Source organism: Diceros bicornis, chromosome 4 (assembly GCF_020826845.1).
Source record: "Diceros bicornis minor isolate mBicDic1 chromosome 4, mDicBic1.mat.cur, whole genome shotgun sequence".
Taxonomy (NCBI): Eukaryota; Metazoa; Chordata; class Mammalia; order Perissodactyla; family Rhinocerotidae; genus Diceros; species Diceros bicornis.
Window position 1 is genome coordinate 15,004,234 of NC_080743.1, and position 22,602 is coordinate 15,026,835.

General features: G+C 35.5%; 1 protein-coding gene across 6 annotated transcripts in view; it reads right to left on the minus strand.

Moving 5' to 3' along the window:
- The window catches only part of ZZZ3 (zinc finger ZZ-type containing 3), a 118,600-nt gene that overhangs the window by 49,674 nt on the left and 46,324 nt on the right, over positions 1-22,602 (minus strand). For 3 of the 6 annotated variants that reach the window (XM_058538340.1, XM_058538336.1, XM_058538335.1), the window contains exons 2-5: positions 19,899-20,031; positions 19,754-19,819; positions 18,162-18,315; positions 11,754-13,309 (exon numbers count right to left, since the gene is read on the minus strand). In XM_058538340.1, coding sequence (XP_058394323.1) covers positions 11,754-13,258 — 1,505 coding nt within the window. In that variant the 5' untranslated portion in view covers positions 13,259-13,309; positions 18,162-18,315; positions 19,754-19,819; positions 19,899-20,031. The remainder of the gene's footprint in view (positions 1-11,753; positions 13,310-18,161; positions 18,316-19,753; positions 19,820-19,898; positions 20,032-22,602) is intronic. The other 3 variants (XM_058538338.1, XM_058538337.1, XM_058538339.1) reach the window with 3 other exon arrangements.

Below are 22,602 nucleotides of genomic sequence, written 5' to 3' on the forward strand. Positions count from 1 at the left end.
ACTATTTATTTAAAATAAACATTTTTTTATTTGACATACTTTGAATGGGTTTCTGATTCCTGCAACCAACAAGCTCTTACTAAAACAAGCTCTGACTACTTTGACTTTATTTCCCTTGCTGATTTTAAATAAGCTACTGAGGTTCCTTACTAGTTACTGGATTTTAATACCTTATGTTCAAACTGAATATCCTGTATTCAAATTGAATACCTTTTGAAATATCATATAAAGGCTTTCATGGATTTTTTTTTGGGGGGTGAGGAAGATTGGCCCTGAGCTAACACTTGTGCCAATCTTTCCTCTATTTTGTATGTGGGTCACTGCCACAGCATGGCTTGATGAGTGGTGTAGGTCCACAACCAGAATCCAAACCTGCGAACCTAAGCCGCCAAAGCAGAGCACACCGAACTTAAGCACCAGGCCACCGAGTCGGCCCCAGAATTTTTAGAAGAATGTAGCCGTATTTTTTTTTTTTAATCCACATTCTTACAGCCTTCAAAAAAATGTGGGTTTTTTTCCCTCTCTAAAGAGTCTGAGTTTCTTGTGATAATAAACCTTAAAAGATGACCTTTCAACTTGTTCCTAGTACCTGTTCATCTAAATCTATTCAACAGAATTCTTGAGTTTTCCCTCTTAAAATAGGAAGCTGAATGCAACTGTATTGTGGTCGATATTATAAAAGTTGCACAAACATCTAGAAAAAGTCCTGACCACCAATTAGATCAAGATTCACATATTTTCCTTACACCAGAGTTTTAGATTACCCATTCTAAGAAACAATCCACTGTAACATCTAAAAAATTCACCTTCTACTCTGGAATTGCAAATACATAAAAGTTTCATACAGTAGAGACAAGCTAGTAATTTCTATTTATAAACTAATACTCTAACAGCCAACACACTTCAAATATAACCAAACTAAATATCTGTTAAGCTATCTATATACAATTTCACAATAACTTCAAAGGCACAGGACATGTCTTGTCATTCTCAATTATTTCTAGCATCTACACAAAATTATGAGTTTACACAGAGAAAGCTGAGTAATATCATCTCTTGAAAAATCTTTAAATAATAGGCTAGATACACATAAATGGACAGGGATACACAGTTTCTTTCAAGTCCTTCAATTCAATAAAGACAACCTCAACCAAATTCGTACCACTTTGTATGCTTTTTAAGGCCTATTGGCAAAAATAGATTGTAAAAATATATTTGAAACCATATGCAACATTCTGATCATAACAAACTTGTAAATTTGCTTTATAATACAACTACTTCCTCTCTCTGGGGTCCGGTATTAACAACTGAGCTTACGTTTTTTATACAGCCATGTAAAAACACTATTTTACCACCAGGTAATGTGTACAGACAACCATCTCTGATCACGAGACACACCCTTCTACCAGCCCCATCTCTCCCCAATTCCTGAGTTTAGTGAAATGATTATGCAGCTTATTCATTTTTTCTTTTGAAAAGTTAGACTAGATTTTTCCAAAAGTTAAAAAAGGAAATCACCACTAATACTAACTCCAGAAACTCAGAATCTTAAAAGTCAAACTAATGGTATAAAAAAATTTCTACTATGAAAAGCATGCTAAATTTTTCTGACATTTTCAAACCAGGATAAGGCTTGACATTGCTCTGATGATACATCAACCTACTAGAATGACACAGTTCCCTCACAGAGCTTGAGATCTGTTGTACATGTTCACAGAAAATTATAATCTGCTAATATAGAGCACACAAGGAGTAATTAATCAGCTCTGGGAAGACAGGAAAGATTTCTCAGAGATTCCCCCTTTGCAGACAAAGGAAAATAACCAGGGAAATGGGGGTAAGGTGGACTAGAGCAGGCAGTTAAGCATACGAGAAAGCCTAGAGTGAAAGAACATAATTGAGAAACTAAAGATTTAATCTGTTTAGAATATAGAGTGAGAGGCAGATAGTAAAAAAGAATGTTTAAAAAACACGCAATATGGGTCAGCCCTGTGGCTTAGCGGTTAAGTGCACGCACTCTGCTACTGGCGGCCTGGGTTCGGACGCCAGGCACGCACCAACGCACCGCTTCTCTGGCCATGCTGAGGCCGCGTCCCACATACAGCAACTAGAAGGATGTGCAACTATGACATACAACTATCTACTGGGGGGCTTTGGGGAGAAAAAAAGGAGGAGGATTGGCAATAGATGTTAGCTCAGAGCTCGCCTTCCTCAGCAAAAAAAAAAAAAAACAGGAGGATTAGCACGGATGTTAGCTCAGGGCTGATCTTTCTCTCACACACACACAAAAAAACATGCCATAATTCATTTTAAAGAGTAGATTTTGTTCTAAGGACATTCACTGCAGCTACAGTAGAGGAGTCCACTGGGGAAACAGTATACTAGTACCATGGAAGGCAATTAAGCAAGAATTTCCAATAATCCAGAAAAGAGATGATAGTGACCTAAATTTAAGAAAGTGGCACTGAGAAGAAAGAAATAAAGTTGAAACAATAACACTGATGGGAAAGAAGGGTATAGTGAAGAAGTAATTGAAGATTACTGCCATTTTTCTAGACTTGGCAAGTGAAAAACACTACTGATTAAGTAAAAAGATAGTGCTGAATATTAGGTGTATGTGGAGGAAGCAATTATAAATTCAGTTTCAGACATGTTTCACTGAGTTTACTGCGGGACATGCAAATGAAGATATCTTGTAAACAGTCTGAGGCTCAAGAATAATCTGACTGGAGATATACTTGTGGAAATCCATCAGTATGTAGATGGTAATTTATGCCACAGCAGTAAGTGAGAATACCCACAGAGAGCACGCAAAATAAGAAAAAATCAATAACTGAAGCTTGAGCAGTGTCAAAAGTAAGGGAAAGGGCAGAGAAAGAGAATTTTAAATCATATATACATACGTACATACATATATACATGTGAAACAATTAGAATTACAGAAATCAAGTTGTGCCAACCTTTATTTATAGATGAGAAAACTGACAACCACAGAAGTTAAAAACATTTTATCTAGCGTCATACTGCCAGGTAAAAAATGGAAATGGAAGGGGATTGGAATGTTCCTCAAATCTAGTCCAACCTTTGTAAATAATTTACAAATAAAATTTTTTAAAATATTGAGATTCTAGATTTACACGAGATAGGATTTTAAAAATAAAAACATTATCTAGTCATGATTGGTGCCTTAAAAAAAACATTACTTATGACATAAAATATTATACTTGCTTCATTTAACTTGACTCTTCACATCCATGTCTATGTTTTGAAATGTTTATTAAGAAGATATTTTAAGGGCCGGCCCCGTAGCTTAGCGGTTAAGTGGGCGCGTGCCGCTGCTGGCGGCTTGGGTTCGGATCCTGGGCGCGCACCGACGCACCGCTTCTACGGCCATGCTGAGGTCGCGTCCCACATACAGTAACTGGAAGGATGTGCAGCTATGGCATACAACTATTTACTGGGGCTTTGGGGGAAAAAATAAATAAATAAAATTATTAAAAAAAAGTTTAAAAAAAAAAAAGATATTTTAGGTTTTGGTTGTAATCTTTTTCAATTGCACTTCCTACCCTCATTGCCAATAAACTATTAGCATGACCCTTTCCCTCCAACTAAAAGTTTAAACATAACAAAATACTCATTGCCAATAAACTGTTAGTATGACTCTTTCCCTCCAACTAAAAGTTTAAACGTAACAAAATAATCTTAGGCTTTTATATTCTAAGAACTGTTAATTAAAATAATATGATAAAAAATACATTTAAAAATTAAAGGGAAGGATAATACAGGACAAGTGAAAAGTAGCAAAAAAAAAAAGAAAGAAAGAAAAGTTGAATCAAATTTCTCCAACTTAATACAAATGGTAAGAATTACAGTACCAGGGAAAATAAATTTCTGCAAAATATTCTACATTTAATTTTACTTAAGAAAAAAACATTTACAAGAAACTAGATTAAACTGATAGTCATAAAAAGAGCATATTCACCACAGTTTTCTGAAAATATAATACAGCAAATCTGGTCCAGTAAAAAAAACTTAAAGGATCTAAGGAAAGCAGCTAACTAAAACTCAGGTACATTACTCCTTAATCTCTTAAGGGTACCATTTCAAACCTAGTAAACATTATTTCTTCTTGTGTGTCACTTTCTCTTTTAACCATCCTCACGAACTCTGTGAACCAGTAACCCAATTTTTACTTCTGCACAGCAACATCGCATCAACACAACTAAATGTCAAGTCTCTTTTACCTTCATCGTTCAATTCAAATTGGTATTATTCCAATTTCTGACTTTAGCTTCTTAGAAAAAGAAGTTGCGTAAACGAATTTTTAAGCTATAACTAAAAACTAGCCCTCATTGTCACAAGAGTGTCAGCAAAAAATAATTTCCGAATGGTCAAAACTGCAGGTTGGGGTTGATTGTCATAAGAAGAAAACATACCTAATGCATATTAAAATTAAATGAGAGACTTCTGCTTCCAGTCATGACAAAATAACTAACACCAAATACTCTCCTGCCATACAGAACTAGAAACCTGGAGAAAACCTAGAAACAATTATTGTTAGACACTGGACACCAGACAGTGCAGGACTGTGATGTGTGAGAGAGGGCAAACAAATGAGATAAGCCCTATGATCCCACTCACTTCCTACATGGAGATACTGTCAGTGCCATGGAACAGGAAGGGGTCTTGATGAGCAGAGACAGAAAACAGAGTTTGGGGAAGCTGAGGCAGCTGGAATTTGTGGGACAGAGCACCAAAGAGCAAAAAGCAAAACATAAAAAGACAGAAAACACAGAAATCGCATAGAAGTCTCCTTAAGTCTTTGGCTGAATATAAAGCTGCATGTGTAAAACATGAGATTCCAGGAAACCAAGCAAAGAACAACTACCAAGGAGCTGTACATGGAACAACTACCAGTGTTCTCACGAGGCTAGGTTCATCAGGTTTCACCCAGGGAGAGTAAAGACCTTTATAAATGAGACACCAGAAAGGCCATGCCATAGAAGTATGGTGAAACTACACCCAGAATACTGGGTATTCTGGACTCTGGACTTCCCCTAACAGAGCTAAAACAGAAGCCCTAACAGGATCAAGCTTATTATCAAGCTAATTAACTGCCTGTCAGAACAAATTTCAACACTTTTTAAATAAAGAGAACAAAATCCAGACTCTTAACAACATATTTACATTGCCCACCATACAAATATTACTAGACATGTGAAAATTAAATCATAACACACTACAGAGATTTCTGCCTATTGAGACTCTTCTTTTTTTTTTTTAATTTTATTTATTTATTTTTCCCCCAAAGCCCCAGTAGATAGTTGTATGTCATAGCTGCACAGCCTTCTAGTTGATGTATGTGGGACGTGGCCTCAGCATGGCCGGAGAAGCGGTGCGTTGCTGCGCGCCCGGGATCTGAACCCGGGCCGCCAGCAGCGGAGCGCACGCACCCAACTGCTAAGCCAAGGGGCCGGCCCCTATTGAGACTCTTGAACAAATTACTCTCCTCTCACCACTTTACAAATTTCCCTATGTTAAAATCGGAGATTAAAGAGACAAGTAGAAGCAACTTCCATAATAATATAAAGGAAACAGTGGTAAACAGATCCCAGGAAAACAGACAGAGTTGAAAGGTCACAAGACAGATCTACAAGACAGATTTTCCCATTATGATACATTATAATACACTATCTAATCACATGAATTATCACAGAAATAGTATATATGGTATAATCTGCTTACTAATATGTAAAAATACAATATTTTTGAGCCTACCATAAAAACTACTGAAATAAAGTTCCTGCAACTAAAGGCTAAGCTTCAATTGGTCTCAAATAAAGGATAATTGTTTAGATGGGTTTTACTGCTAATGAGTATTTATTGCTATTTATAAAGAAACAATTGTTTATCCAGAATTAAGATGTCTGGTAACTTACATAAGACATAATCTCCAAACCAGAAAACAAGCAAACAAGAAAACACACAATTAAAACAAACATCCTGGGCGGGCCCTGTGGCTTGGCAGTTGGGTGCATGCGCTCTGCTACTGGTGGCCCCGGTTCGGATCCTGGGCGCGCACCGACACACCGCTTCTCCGGCCATGCTGAGGCGGCGTCCCACATACAGCAACTAGAAGGATGTGCAACTATGACATACAACTCTCTACTGGGGCTTTGGGGGAAAAAAAAAAGGAGGAGGATTGGCAACAGATGTTAGCTCAGAGCCAGTCTTCCTCAGCAAAAAGAGGAGGATTAGCATGGATGTTAGCTCAGGGCTGATCTTCCTCACACACACACACAAAAAAAAATCCCATGCACAAATGCTTCTCTATCCATTCAAAGAGAAATTCCTCAGTGTATCACTCAAGAATCATGAGACTTAATTTTGATAAGCTTGGTTACTCTGATTTCCAAGTTTAAAGAGAACTAAAAACAGTCAATTAGAAAGGAAGGCTGAGTTATTACAGGAAAGTACCATGATAGCACACCATGATAACACAAGCGACTAATGAAAGCCGCCAAAAAAGAAGAAATTATAAGAAGCCATGGAACTTGAAAAGAACATAGAAAAGAAGCCTAATTATAAGAACATAAAAAGCAGAGAAGCCCAAATCATTTAACATAGGTGAAAACAGACCTATTCTGGCAGTGATGCCAGAAAAGTATCACTACATAACCTCTGTCAGCAAAGATAACCCTAAATCCAGAAGAAAAGGTTAAATTATACTCGGGTACAAATATACTTGGATTACAGCAGAGAATCACTTTTAGAAACTATTCACATCAGTTGAAATAAAAGATGTTGGTATTCAAAGAAAAAAACAGGGGCCAGCCCTGTGGCGTAGCTATTAAGTTCACGCGCTCCGCTCCGGCGGCCCGGGGTTCACAGATTCGGATTCTGGGCGCAGACGGATGCACCGCTTGTCAAGCCATCCTGTGGCGGCGTCCCATATAAAGTAGAGGAAGATGGGCACCAGGGCCCATCTTCCTCAGCAAAAAGAGGAAGACTGGCAACAGATGTTAGCTCAGGGCTAATCTTCCTCAAAAAATTTTTAAAAAACAGGAAAAAACAAAGAATTCACTGAATATTTTGATTAGTCAATGGCTTACTCCACTTACAACCAAAAATTTTATACTTAGGACAGTTATTTCCCTCTTCCCGTTATTCTTTGTGCCAAACTCCCGGAGCCAATCTGCCTACTATAGCCCACAGCCTTTTCCAATGAGTTGACAAGGTATACCAAGCATGAGCTTTCCCTAGTAACCTCTGACTTTAATATACCTAACTGCATTCTAAACACTCCCCAAAGTATTTGTTACAAACTATCCAAATCCTCTATTCAAAGTCAAGCTATAGCCGCAGTTTTAGTTCCCCAGCTTGCACAGGGCAGTTATTCTTCATAGACACACAAACAAAATGTTCTTCAAAATGATGAACAGGAAAGTATTTCATTCAATAAATAGAACAGGTTACTTACCTATAATGCTGCTTCTCTGACAGATAAAACCAAGTAATCATGATTACAGTTACAGAGCTTAAACTCGGGCTAAAGAATTTTGAAAACTGAGTACCCAAGATCTGCTCCATGTGAATTCTCAGCCTAGAAACCCAAAAGTCCACGGAACAAGTCCTTATTGGATGAGGTAACCAAGTATAGGTCAGACTATGAATTAGAAGATAGGAGTTCTAATCCCATTTCTACCAATAATTCATCATGATACTTAAATAACTTAAAAACCTTAATTATGAGTGAGGAAATGAGGAGTGCACAATGCCACCTATGCTGTCTCCTTTCGAGTTGTTGTGGGTGTCAAATGAGAAACTAGATGAAATTGCTTTGTAAATGATAAACCACAGTACAAAGGTAAAATTATTTTATCCAGTGCAGGATGACTCCTCTAGTGCTTTTAAGCAAAATCCATCCCTAGTCTTGGAGTTTTCTGGCCCCTTGAAAGAAATTCTTTGACAAACAGTAAAAGTAGTCTCACAGGAAGTGAGTCTGTAAGAACTGATGAGGATTTTCTCTATGCAGCTTCTGAAATTGATAAAGATATCAAACGGTTCATCATAAGCATGGTGCAACAGGATATATCATAATTATTTAGTACATTAACATTTTCAGAGAACCAAGTTTGAAACTACAATTCTTGTAAATATTCTCTAATATGGCTTGAAAATTAGATTCTTACCTGGAGACTACATGAGCAATACTCTTAGATGAGCAAGAAGTTTCTTACTCATACACTTTCATTATCTAGACACTTAAAAATTGGTATAAACATTGGCAATACTATCAGTGAGTTAATCTTTTGTGAGACCTCAAGAATCGAGAAACCCTGAATCTGACTTTTCACCCTCTATCTCTTCATGACAGGTTACAAGATCCTTAACTGAAACTATACAAGGCCCTTCAAATATAAATTTAACTACTCTTGCACAATAAGAATTCAGAGGTGACTGAACAAATCACATTTTCACTTGAAATTTTATTTTCCAGTGATTGCCTTGTGAAATGGAAGAAAAGCTCTGAACATTAAAGCCCAGGACCCAAAATCTTCCATATCTGCTCTCCCTAGAGCCAGAACTTGAAAACTTAGAGATCAGTTTCAGTGCTTCTGATTCAAAATGAGCAAAAGATCAATTCCCAAACAGAAAGGGCAATCCACAGTTAAGTACATGATCTCAGTCAGTCTGGCTATTTAGGCCAAAAAGAGAGTCACTAGGTATTATCTACCACTTTAACAGAATCCATCAATCTTGAAGATCAGAGAGTTTTGAGACAAAATATATCTCTTTTGATTGCCCAGCCCCTAATCTTTGAGAAGGCACATCTAGTAAAACAATCCACAGCCGGAATTTTGCCAGAGAAAAATATACTCTTTAGTCCTTTACTCATAGAGGAGTTCTTCATTTGGAAAAATAAATATATAAAAGCACACTGTGGGTTTATGTGCTGGAGAAGAGGGGTGGCATCTAGAGAGGAAACAAGGTAAGTACCCAGAACATCTGCAGATTCATTTCTCTTGCCTATGACCTAATTTCCACGAATCAGGTCTAAGGCTAGGACTCTACACACAATAACATTTACAAGTGATGAGACGACTCTACATGTGATATGCTTACAAGCAAGATGGATAAATTATAGGCTGAATGCTAGAACAGAAGGTTGCTGATGAACTAATCAATGTTAATTTAGAGGAGAGTTGAACTGGAACAAAGAAGAGCCATGTCCTCCTGGCTCCAAAGAACTAAGCCATGCTCAGTGTTTTCTATTAATAACGTATTTTTTAAACTGGCTATCAGGAAGTACTCATTCCCTACCTGTAAAGATATTCACGTGTAGGCTGGGCAATGGCCAATTCCCAGTTTCGAAAGATAATTATCTGGAGAAATTTTCCAGCATGAGAAGAATAAAAAAGAAAAAAAAAAATTTGATAGGTGGTGTATGCACATCTGTGTATGCAGGAAGATAATAATCCATCTACCCCGTGCCTTTTTTTTCTTTACCCCAAGTGCCTTTTAATAACAATTTCAAACTGCCAGAAATTTACTTGAGACTCGAAAGCATTAGACGTATCATGATGCTATTCTTAACAATGACAATTTGGGTAAAAAGAGCCAACACTACATCCAATCATCTCTTGGCTCTACACAAAAAGCATAGGAATAGGGACTTTACTGAAGAGATTACATCTGACATGATCAAATTTACCCTCTCCCAATTTTCCTTAAATTATCTCTAACCAAGATGCTAATCAAGATGACCCCTCTCTTCATCTCATTTCTCCTGATCTGCTTCCTTTGGGGAAAAAAAAAAAAGTTAAAAGTGAAGTGTCAAAAGGTGCTCTCTTCAAAAGTCTTGGAGCAAGGTAAAAAAGCAAGGACTGATTTCTTTTGCCCAAAGTCACCCAATAAGGCATTAATTTGAGAACACTGTCCTAACAAAGCAACTAACATCCAAATTTCATAGGACTCTGTATATCCTAAGGAACCCATGAAACTGTATTGCTCTCATTCCCAAAGGCTTAGGAATACAGAACATCACTTTTTAAGTGTTATGGCCACTATCTTGAGACAATTGTTTATAAGAACATCATCATCCTTCAGAATCATCATCAGGAAAGCTCTTACAAAAAAAGTAACATAATTAATGGGAAAATAGTTTCCATCATCAATAACCAGCTAAGCCTTAAGAGAGCATCTCTTTCGCCAAAGAAACAATAATAAGCAAAGAACAGAATTAGCCAAATATCATTTTGTAAAAATGCACATTTTTTGAGCTTTTGGTATTTCCCCAAGACATATGCTCTGCTCCTTTGTGCCTAGAGATAAGTGATACTTTTAAAAACTGACACATAATACTGATGGTAAGAACTCAACTAACCTAAAATAGAAAAAACTTCACTTACAAGTTTTCTACCTCAAATTGGACTTTAAAACACTTTAAATACATGAAAATGCTAACAGTTCCACAAAATAAATGAATAAAGTGCTCAGATAAAAGGACCTCTCTATTAAACCCTATACTAAAATACTATTTACAAAGAAAACAGACGAAAATTTTTAGTAAAGAGACCTATACTAAAAGGCCACCATATTATCATATCCAAAATCTGAACTATCTACAATACACGGCAAAAACTTATTATGTTCCACAACCAGGATTTGATACTTTGACCTGATACATACCAGGATCTGACAACTACCACAACAAAAACATTACAAAGGTTCTTCAAATCAGTATTTTAATGCAGTCTGTATAATCTGATTGGGATATTAATTCAAAAGCCTGCTCTGTAGAAGTAAAGGTGATTAACTTATATATAAATGTATCTTTCACTGTTGGTTATCATGACATTTATGATAAGCACTGTTTGTTAACAGTTCCTTTCAGGTTTATTTAGACATAGCTCCAATTCATCTGTGTTACCGCCAAGAATACTTCAAAGGAAATCTAAGCAAAACTGTGATAAATTTGGACACTTAATTCTTTATTTTAAAAAGTGCCTTTATCACAAGGGTTGAGAACTGAAAGTATTTTAAGATATAGTCTCCCCTTGTAATTTAGAATCAGGAAAAAGCTGTCTCAAAATGCTCTATGTAAACTATGGAGCAGGCTCTTTCTAATATGCTAATTATGACATACAACTAGCTGTCATAGTATTAACAGTAATATCTACTTCTCTAAATCACAAAAGTGAAAAATGATGCATAAAGCACACTTTAAATCAAAAGTTTTAATTGGAAATTAGATATAAGCAACTAAGATAAAAGTAGATTTGTAGCCTGCTAGATTTTCCTTATCTGGATGTTGTCTAAGCACTCATCAGTTGCTCTACTCTATCTGGTAGGCATAAACACTTCATAACGTTCTACAACTATAAATCAAAGTGTATTGTGATAACTAACAATGTTTCCATTTTATAAATTAACTCAAATGGTATAAAACTTATTAAAAAACAAAACACCATCAACCCTGTTTCTACATGTCTTTTCTGAGATGTGTGAAAAACCAAATCTAGAAAACCATATTGTCACTGAGAAGAGTAATAAAGTTGAGTTTTAAAGTCTTTCTTTTTTTGGAGTTTTTTTAAGAGTTGAGAAAATCATTACATTAAAGCTAAAATTTCAGCTAAAGCATTCATTTTAGCTGTAATAAAAACACTAGGAATAGACATTTATGACTAGATACTGAAAACGTGGGGAATAATAAACAAAGCAGAATTCATGGTTACCATATTTACACATACTCTTTGTTGTGTTTCAGTGCCACATGATCTGATTCAAAGTAATAAACATCAGGATCATCATCTTCCTCTTCTGTAATGTGCGGATTGGCACTCTCTTTGGCAGATGGCAAATGTCCAATATTGAGTCTTGCCTCTGAGGGTGGCTTACTTAGTCCTTCACTCCCATTATTTTCAGAGTCACAACATATCCCTTTTTCACTCTGAGAAATTTCATCAGGATTTCTGGGAGACTCACTTATATTATCACTAACAGTTGCATTTGTTTCATTGGGACTAAGATTATTCTCCTCAAATTGTCCATTTTCTCTGCAAGGAGAAGTGTTTTTAGTGGGACTACCTCTGGTAGGGGCCGCCCTTCGTGGTGAAGTTCTCAGAGTATATCGATGTTCTTGAGGTTCTGATAAAGACATCATTTGAGCTGAAACACAGTCTAGAACAGAAGATGGTTCTGATTCTCCAGAGACTGGCATATTCTCAAGACTTGTGTCCAGGGCGTTATTGGTGTTTTCATTACACTGCTCTTTTGAGGCACTGCTATCTCCCACCACATCTACTTCCTCCTCAGAATCCCTTAAAGATGACTGAATTTCAGAAAAGGGGCCTGTAGCTGGCTCAGTAGTCAGCTGGTTAACATGTTCCACAGGCAGGCAGGCAGTTACTATTTTGTGGTCCTCCAGCTTGACCTGCACTTCTGAATTTGTGCAAGGCACGTTATGGTCTATATAACTGTCCTCCTTTCTACTATCAAGGAACATTGAAGTGTGGGTATCCGAATCCCCATTTTCAGCTACTGATTTTTCCTGCAACACATAGGAACCAGTGCTATTTTGTTTAGTGTTCCCATCAGGCTGACAGTCATCACAGTTTATAACAGCTGAATCACTGTCATCAACACCATTGACAGCCAAATAGCCTGTGATTTCTTCAACTACTGCAGAATTAAGTGGCCCTTCCTCACTGACATTCACCTTTTTAATTTCCCTTTTCTCACAATCATCCAGTATAAGACATCGACAAGCTCGTTTAGTCCCTTGAAAATCTGCATCATTGTCCACTACTGTACTCCTCTGTTCTACTGACTCCTTGTCTGATTTTATAGGTGAATCTTCTTCTGAACTGTTTGGTGCTTCAGATCTAAGACAACGCTTAATTCTTTTTAAAACTGGTGAAACAGGTTCTGTTTGCCTTCTCTCACAATTTTCTACAGCCTGCCTTTCTACGTTATCTTTTTCTGAAGAAGAAAGTCCTCTTTTCCTAGGGCTTACCCATGATTCTCGAGTACTTTGCTGTTTTAAATCAGTAGTTCTTCCACTATTATTTCCTTTCTGAATTTGCACAGGCTCTGGTTTCTTCTTTGGTGACCTTGACCGTACTTGAGAATGAGAAGAGATTTCTTCAGGGTGAGCAATGCTACGATTCCTTAAAGTTCTACCACAAAAAGATTCATCCAAGCCGTTTAACCCCACTGTTGATCTTGTAACACGAGTAGATCGGGAAGCAGCCATACTATGGCAAGTCCCTACAATACGGTCATCATGATCCACTCATTGGGAAACCTTCAAAAATGTAAACAAAATAATGAGAAAAAGGTAATAGTTAATATACCTAAAACAAAAGTATAAAGCTATAACTTTTTAATCCAAGTATAGCCAATACTAATAAATTATGACAAAATTTCTTTTATTAACATTTTGAAAAATGATATTATTAATAGCTAACAATTATATGGTACTTAATATGATCCAGGCATCGTTCTACATACTTTACATAATTAACTCACTTAAGTCTCACAACAACTAGGATAGGTGCTTTTATCATCCCTACTTTACAAACAAGGAGATCAAGGCACATACAGTTTAAGTAATCTGTCCAAAGTCACACAGCTAGTAAGTGGCAGGGCAGGGCTCTAGAGACCCTGCTCTTAACCTGCCTCACTGTGTATCTGCCTCTCAGATACATAGGCACAAAGGGCCCAGAAAAGATCTCTCTCAAAGACAGGATTTCATCTTGGTTATTAAATAATAATCTTGAATTTATATAGCAGCTATCACAAAAACTATCCCACAATCATTTCTCATGTTTCCTCAAAACATTCCTGGGAGGCAGGAATTAAAAAGGCAGCAATTAAAAAGGCAGGCTCTGCTCTTTTTAATTCACTCTCACTAAAATGAGTTTCCGGTCAAATCTTTTGATAATAAACTATGTGGCATCCAAAAAATTTTGGTTGCAGTAGAATTTCTGTAATTAAGCAGACGGAAAGAAATCACAATTCTAGCTTGCACTTGCTAAGAGCAAAACAGCAAAGCCAGCCTCCCCAGTCTCTAGAAGGAGAATCATAAATTAGCAAGTGAAAGGAAGTATTCCAAAGAGGATAGAAGAAAAAGGGAAAGAAGACCCCGAAGCAAATATTACATTTAAAAAATCAGGAGTACACATATAACTTCATCCTTTCCTTCTTCGAACTCCTGTGTATATGTGTATGCCACAGTTTTAATGCCTGTTAGGGAGATGAGTAAGTTTTCTGGTGTGGATGTTTGGAGTTTCTAAGATAGAAATGCGAGGGAAATTGAAAAACTCCCTGATTGATCCATTTGGATAAACTCTGAGTGGTTTAGTGATCTTTTCCAAAGGCTCTCCCATCAAGCAGAATACAGGAGCTATTAAAAGTTCAAGTCTCCATTCTTCTGATCCTCTCTGTTTAGCTTTTCACAAGATACTCTGCCTCTACACTGCCAGCTTCGAATGGGGTGCAGGATGGATAGAGAAAGAGGCCAATAAATGGCTGTAGTACAAAGTTTCACAGTACCCACCCTCCCCTTTGCCATCCTTCCCATAGCCTCCTTCTCCTATAAGCCTCCAAACGCCATTCTACCCTCCCCCCGCAAATCAAATACAATCCTCCTTTGCCTCAGCTGGAAATGTCTAACAATGGAAAAGTTATGAAGAACTAGAAGACACAGCAACACGCTACCACATACAAAAAAAGGAAACATTAAAGGAAACTGTCTTCCTGTTCCTGCCTGCTGACAAATGAATTGAGAAAGTATCCTGTAAAATATATAAGGTGGTTGAATTTAGTTTTATTTCAGAGTATGGCATACCTCTAAATTTTTAATTAACAATTTTTAAAAATCGTACAAGACTAACAAAATCAACCCTGGGATTAAAGCATGATAATTTGTTCCAGAGAATTCCATAGCAATCAAATGAACACTAAGTGTGGGACACCAATCAGAACTCATAGTAAACTTCGTTTTGGGATGCATTAGAGGGACCTGACATGCAATTCTCTTTTGCTAAAATCTTTTCAAGATTACAATCTATCTATTTTTATTCACAGGTAATAAACAGTCAATGTCCCATAAATACTACTTTTAATTACCAAAAACTTAAGTTATACTTCAAATGATGTTTCCAAAAAGCACAAACTAAAAGATATTAAAATCAATTTGTTTCATGTACCCAAATCTGGAGCTCTCAAATTTGAAGGTTACTGATTTTTAAATATTAAATAGCTATGTAAACATAAAAAGAAAACATAAGTTAATTTTATAAACTTTACTTACAAAATCTAATGCAAATATCTTTAAGGCAAATTCAATTATATTCATAATTTATTGTTCAAAATAATATTGGCAACAGTAATATTTTATAAACAAAAAAGAATCTGTTAATCTTTACATTTTAAAATGTGATGCCAATTAAGGACTTATAAACCTCAAATGATTCCAATAACAAACATTCCTAGCCTTTCCTTTCTTTCCACACCAATCCAAATGAGAGCAAAATCTCTGCCTCATCATTATTAATGAAATAAACCTATTATTATTAGTACTCAGAACTACTTATAAAAACAAACCATATATATCGCATTATAAAATACCGCCTATAACGAGGGCCTATTTTATTTTCTCACCATTCCAGTGATCACAACACTGATTAATATGAAAGATTAAACCTCTTTTTATTTCTTTTGCTCCCTAAAAATATTTTTAACTCCATTCAACAACTACAATGAAGCCCATGTTTTAGAGTTCTCAAATCCTGTGCTATCAGGCCATATTTACAGCAAATCTGTTTTATAACAAAGACTCTTCTGGTACCTCAAACTCTTGCAACTCAAAGTGTGGCCTGAGAACCAGCATCATGGGCATCTCCTAGAAGTTTGTTAGAAATGCAGAATATCAGACCCTGCCCCAGACTTATCAATTTATCAGAGTCTCAGGTGACTTACATGCCTACTAGGGTTTGAGAAACACTGCCTTAGATCACTGAAACCAGACAGTATTCTATTAAAATAATATAGTCATCAAGTTTCAAACTAAATTAGATCTATTTATAATATAGCCTTTAATTCCTTATTTGATCCTAATATTAAAAAATTTATAAATAAAGCCACTATTCCCTTGGCTAAGGAAGTACCAAATAGAGGACTATAAAAATTTCTTCCCTGAAATTAACATACTACATGCACTTAAGGTAATAAATTGGTTAAAATTCTGAAGATTAGAGTTAAATGAAATTGTAACCCTCTTCCCTCTGATGATTTTTTTCTTCTGTTCTAACGTTTTTCTTCATATCTTTTCCATTTTGGATAGCCATATGTAAAGGCACATATCTTCTGTAGATATCTGATAAACTGTAAAATTCAATTACCAAAAAAGGACTAAAAATGTCCTGATTATCTCAACCAAGTCTCAACATTGTTTTGCCATGCTTAGCAATGTATTAGAGACTAAGGTAGTTGTTTTCTTCATTTTATAATACAGAGTTACTGAAAAGATTCAGTGAAGAGGCTTGGATCACAAAATTATATTCCTGTCAAAAATTAAGTTGCTAAGGAAACAGAAAGGAACTCATTTACAAACTAAGTATCTCAGAAAATAACCCTGCTAGTTAACTAAAAAGGAAGCATATGGTGAAAACCTTAGCCAACACCCAACTGGAACTAGAAATTCAATCACTCTAGTTTTAGAATTAAGGGAAACTATTAGTTAATATATCCACACAGCAAAACCCAATGTAGCAACCAGAATGAAGTTTTTCCTATATGTTATCCACCAACTAATGAATATGGCACTATCTAGAATACAGAGAAAAGAATATGATCAATCACTATACACCTTTCCTCTTTTCTCTGCCCTGGTAAGTCTTCATCCTTTGGACGGCATATCTGAGAAGGACAGTCAACCAAATTTCAGCCTATCCATTCATATTAAGCCCCAAATCCTACCTGTAATTCCACATATCTCACCCATTTATTTGCTTTTGAACTACCCTCCCCCAAATTTGAATCTACTTTTGCTTCAAATCTAACCATAGGATTCTGAAACAGTATCAGCTATGTTTGAGATCATAAATTTCCAGCCCCTGTGATCATATCTGCAGAAATGCATCAATGAGAACTGAAAGGAATAATAAACATTAAACCAAAACGGTCTACCTAATGAAACACTACTCCAGCTATCACCTTATTCATTACTCCAGCTATCACCTTTACTTAAGAGAAAGAAATCTCAAAAAGATATTTCAAAGACACTGCCTGTAATCTTTTGCTCCTACTATAATCATCAAAGTAGTTGGGGAATTGAGGGACTGGCAATCCTCCATTAACATCAATGTCCTAGCTGATACTCATTATCATAATACTCAGTTTTATTAAGCAAACAATTTTTAGGAAACTGGTCATGATACTACGTAGACAACCAAAGCGAAAGGCAAAAAAGAGCAAGAACAATTGGGAAGTGCTACCAAATATGACTGTTCTTCTATTTGTCTAGAACATAAACATTAACTGCTTAATAATCATTCTGACTACCCTCTCATACAATTCTTTTAAGACCAATTTCTTCAGCTGAGCAATTACCACTGTACCTACAAGGTTAAAAGTAGGAGAGTGAAACATGGGGACCCTTGTATGCAATTCAACTTAAGGTTCTTAATACTTCCCCCCTTTTGAAGTCTGGGAACTCTATTATGTACTTTCTTGTATAAAGGAATCTCTTCTTTCTTCCCCATTAAAAGAGACAGGCATATGACAGATAGACAGATAGATAGAGAGACAGACAGATACAGACAGAGCTAAATGAATACACACTTAAAAAGACAATGGAGGAGAAAGAGAAGTCAAGGAATTTCACAATGCTCCTTGAATCAAAAACACCTAGGGTGTCAAAGATAGGTATAATCTGCTCTAGAGATTTCATTTATCCCCGTTGAGAAAAAAAAAAGTGGGAAAATATTTCATCTCTAACCCATTCCCTATAGCTCCAAACTCCTATGAACAGCAAGCTAGACTGCACAATTTTCCATGCAGAGAAAGAAGTATTGAAAAGTAACAAGTGTCCCCCTCCCCAAAAAAAAATCAAACTATAGTTGTCTTCACTACTGCAAAACTAAATAACTTACCTGTACAACCAAAGATCTATCATTGTGGAAATATTATCTCTTTTCCTTATATCCTGAAGGAGTTGGAGCTATGATCTAGAATAGAGCTTAAGCATCAGGGTTTCAGACTCTCAGCTTCAGCCATGGAGAATACTAGAACCTCCTAAATTCCTTTCTTTAAAATAATAAAAAAAAAGAATTAAAGAAACAAATTAACTTACGCTAATAGATTTAGCCCTTCTATAATAAGAGGAAATAGCAAGTAATAGACTGTTTATTGTAACAACTTTGGTACTTGTTCGTAACTCCGTAGTCTCAGAGATATTAAGAAACTGGAAAAGCCTTCTTAGAAACCAACAAAGACAAATCAAAAAGAGCTTGAAATATACTAAACCTTTATAACAACTCAGTTTGAGTCAAAATGTGACTCAGTTCTTTTCTAGAATCTAGGCAATATTTTTTTGAGATGACCCAAAGACTGCCCTTGATAAGAAGATTTCTCATACAGAATTTATAATCTCTTACTCTTATTCTAGAGGCCTCCCCAAATTTTGGCCTTCAAGTATGCAAAACTGTGGACTGAACAACAAAAATAATTTGGGTTATACACACAGGAGAATCAACCAAGTCTTCTATATCTCCATCATAACCTTGAGGGGTTATTAAAGTGCTACAAGATTCCACTATAAAGGAAAATTTCTATTATTTTTGGCATATGGATTTTCAACAAAGACAAAAACAATAAGGATTTTCTGGTTTTAGTACCCAGTTGGCCAGATTTTTAATTAACCTAATTACATTTCATTTCTTGGACAGTCTGATTAATTATAGGTTTACTTTATAATAATGTATTATGATATCCTTTTCAGAGAATGTTGCTAAATAGGTTATTATGAGAGTCCATTTGGAAACAAGGAGGAACACCAGGAAAAAGACTAGTGATGTTTATTATCAAAATTGTCACTTTATTATAAACACAAAACAAGATATTCTAAAAGTGACACTATTTTTGGTGAAAGATTACAATTTAAAAACTGATGCAATTATCAAACCTTATAAACTAGAGTATTACCTAGTAAAAATAAACAGATTACACTTTTAGTCAGCTAGAAGGGGAACAGGGCTAATATCTAATATCTGTAGATGCAATCTCTCCCAAATATGCCTTGTAAATTCCTGAAAAGCAAAAGGTAGGAAAACTCTCTAAATAAAATCATTTAATACTACATTAAAAAATTTTCTTAATTAACATGAGGAGGGTGCGCAATGAAAACATGATCCTACAGAAAGTAACCCTTGATTTGAAAATTCCCTCTTCTTATAACAAAGACTCCAACTCCTTTGTACCCAATCCTGAAAGCCTTTCACAAACATGGAAAACATTACATTCTATAGTGTGAGGTGGTGGTGGCAATCATCACAGGCAATGAGGATCCATAAGTGAGATGCATCTGAGTAGACATGAACACCCAGATCTAGCACTCCATCAAGGTCCAGTCAGCCACATTACTACCCTATTTGGATTGGGTTCACTATAGGAACATCATCCATTATGGTATTTACCAGGCAAGGATATCTGCAACTGTTATTTTCACAGAAGAACTAATACTTACAGTGGAGTTCTACCAGTATTAAGATAAACAGGATCATGCAGACGTGTTTCTTAAAAGCCTGATACACTGAAAAAGAAACTTCAGTCAATAACTTCTACTAACTAAAGCCCACTTGGCCTTAATTAAGATTACATTTTTTTCTTACCTTTTTTAAAGTGTTTCGCCTAGTATTTGATTCCCAAGCGTCTGCATTTATCTGTCATCACTGTTAATGTCCATGTTACATTGAGACTTCAGGTATTAATTATTTATATGGTTGTACTAGCACAACTTGATATCTGTGAAGGGAAACCACAATATAGTCACTATGGATGTGTTACTGTTTACAGATTTGTGGATAAAAGTGATAATATTTCTAAACACACAGCACACTGCATTTTCTAATAAACTTCACAAATAATTCCTTATGTTTAGCTACAAAACATGTGTTATCTTCAACAGACTAAGAGGATTTGCTAACACTCTTACAAATGATTCTGAGTACCCACATAAAATACTTCAAAATTTAATTCTAAATTAAAATTCTTACAAATTTGACAGCTCCTTAGATTCCTTTCTGATTACCAATGTAGGTATACCTCATTTTCCAGAAGTCTATAATTATTCAGACATTAATCAAAAAGTACTTTTTGTGTGTTTTACGATATTAGGGAATAAATCTATAATGCTTAAGAATGCAGTAAAAAAGATCATGATTTTCCCTTAAATGTGACTTGAAAATATTCAATGTCTTTTACAGTGATATTTTTGCCTTGGTCAGATTATCCCTCTGAGACTAATTTGCCAATGTTATTTTGGAAGTAAAGAGAAAATATGTGTGACAAAATAAATGAAGAAATAAATCAAGATGTAGCTGTACAAACATTCCTTAAAGGTAAGCTTCTTACAAACATAGACTTGGTTGTAGATTACAAGTCTGAGAAATACAGTGATGTGTTTACAATGATGACAAAAAGCATTATCTAAAACTTTAAGTCATTTCAACCAGTTTATTAGTGGAAAAAAAGGAGCTGCAAAAAATAGTCATTCATACATATCAAAGAAAGAAACCTATGAATGGCATTCTGACATGATTCACCATGGTGTGCCATTCCAAATTCCTATATAATAAAAAGAAAGTAAAAATCTACACAGAAAATGCAGATAGCCTTACATCTGTTTTGCAGACAAAATCTGCTATTGATATTGTTAACCTGCCAGATCTTCTTAGTGATAAGTTTCATTAATAATAGAGTAGAAATTAATGTTATATGTCAATTACATCTCAATAAAAAAAATTGGAGGAAATAAGACAACAGAATAAATAGTGATTAAGAAACACTGATATCAAGGCCAGCACGGTGGCATAGTGGTTAGGTTCGCAGGTTCGTATCCCGGGTGTGGACCTATACACCGTTCATCATGCCATGCTGTGGTGGCGTCCCATATACAAAATAGAGGAGGACTGGCACAGATGTTAGCTCAAGGATAATCTTCCTCAAAGAAAAGGAGGAAGATTGGCAACCGACGTTAGCTCAGGGCCAATCTTCCTCACCAAAAAAAAAAAAAAAAAGTAACTGTGATATCTATCCTTAAACACTTAAAACAATTCTCTATTCATTTGTTTACAAATGTTAAAAGACTTTAAATAATGCCATAAAAATTAACACAGATATAAGTATTCCTAAATTTAAAAGTTGCTATAAATTCTCTTATAACAAGGAAGTTAAACTAGCCAAAAATTTATACTCCCTACACTGCATTCTTCATTTCATTCACTATACATTTCAAATTTAAGCATTCTGCACAAATGCTATAATCTTTCTGGAGCAGATCAACTACTTTGAATTGTGATAAGCTACAATAATTTTTTGTTTGATTTATTTAACTATAGTAACTTACTTCCTTAAGTTTATAAAAAACTTAAGCTATTTTATCTTTAAAAAGAATACAAAATGGAAAACAAACCATTTAAATCCTGTTCCTAAGGCCTTCTTATTTATTCCTTACCACAGAGCTTTGCTTGTTTTCACATACTAATAAAATTCATTGACTATTCAAGAACTCCAAAAGCAAATCCAAAACCCAATCTTGCCTGAAAAGAATTACTTTTCCTACTATTTGCAGTCTAACACTGGTACTACTGTGTTAAATAGATTGCAGGATCTCAGATTCATGGCACATATGAAATTACTTCAAAAGACTACAGAAAATCTCACTAGAAAATATTATCAGTCCTAGTGATACAGCAAAGTTATAAACCACACAACTTACTTAAAAGTATAACTGTGACGTCTAAGCTAAACGCAACCTAAATTACAAGACACTGAAATTTTTTTTTAGTTTTACAAGACTCAAGAAAAGAAACTCAAAACAAAGGTTATACTACAGACTCAAATTTAGACCCAATTCTTCAGTCGTTATAAATGAAAATATTAAATATGTGCACTCTAGTCTGTCTTTAAATGATTTTAAAAGAAACAAAGGGGGGCATTCAAAGTCAGTTGTAAAAAACATTAAGATAATGGTCAAAGATATAAACACCTTTGCTAGGCAATGAAGCTTATCAGGGTTACTTGCTATAGAGAGCTGAACTGAATTTTTACTTGGTACAGATTTTAGAGATAAGCCTATTTCACAGTCAACAGAAAGGTGGTAGAAAGAGCATCAGATTTGGTGGAAGGAGACATAAGTATGATTCCCTACACCACTAATAACTGTTTGACCATAAGCAAACCACTTCGTGCTTCATTTCTTCAACTATAAAACAGGAGACATAATGCCTGCCTACTCCATCTCAGAGTTATTGTGAAGTTCAGAAGAGATTACGTCTGTAAAGTACTTTAGCTTACTGCTTTTCAAACTTTAGT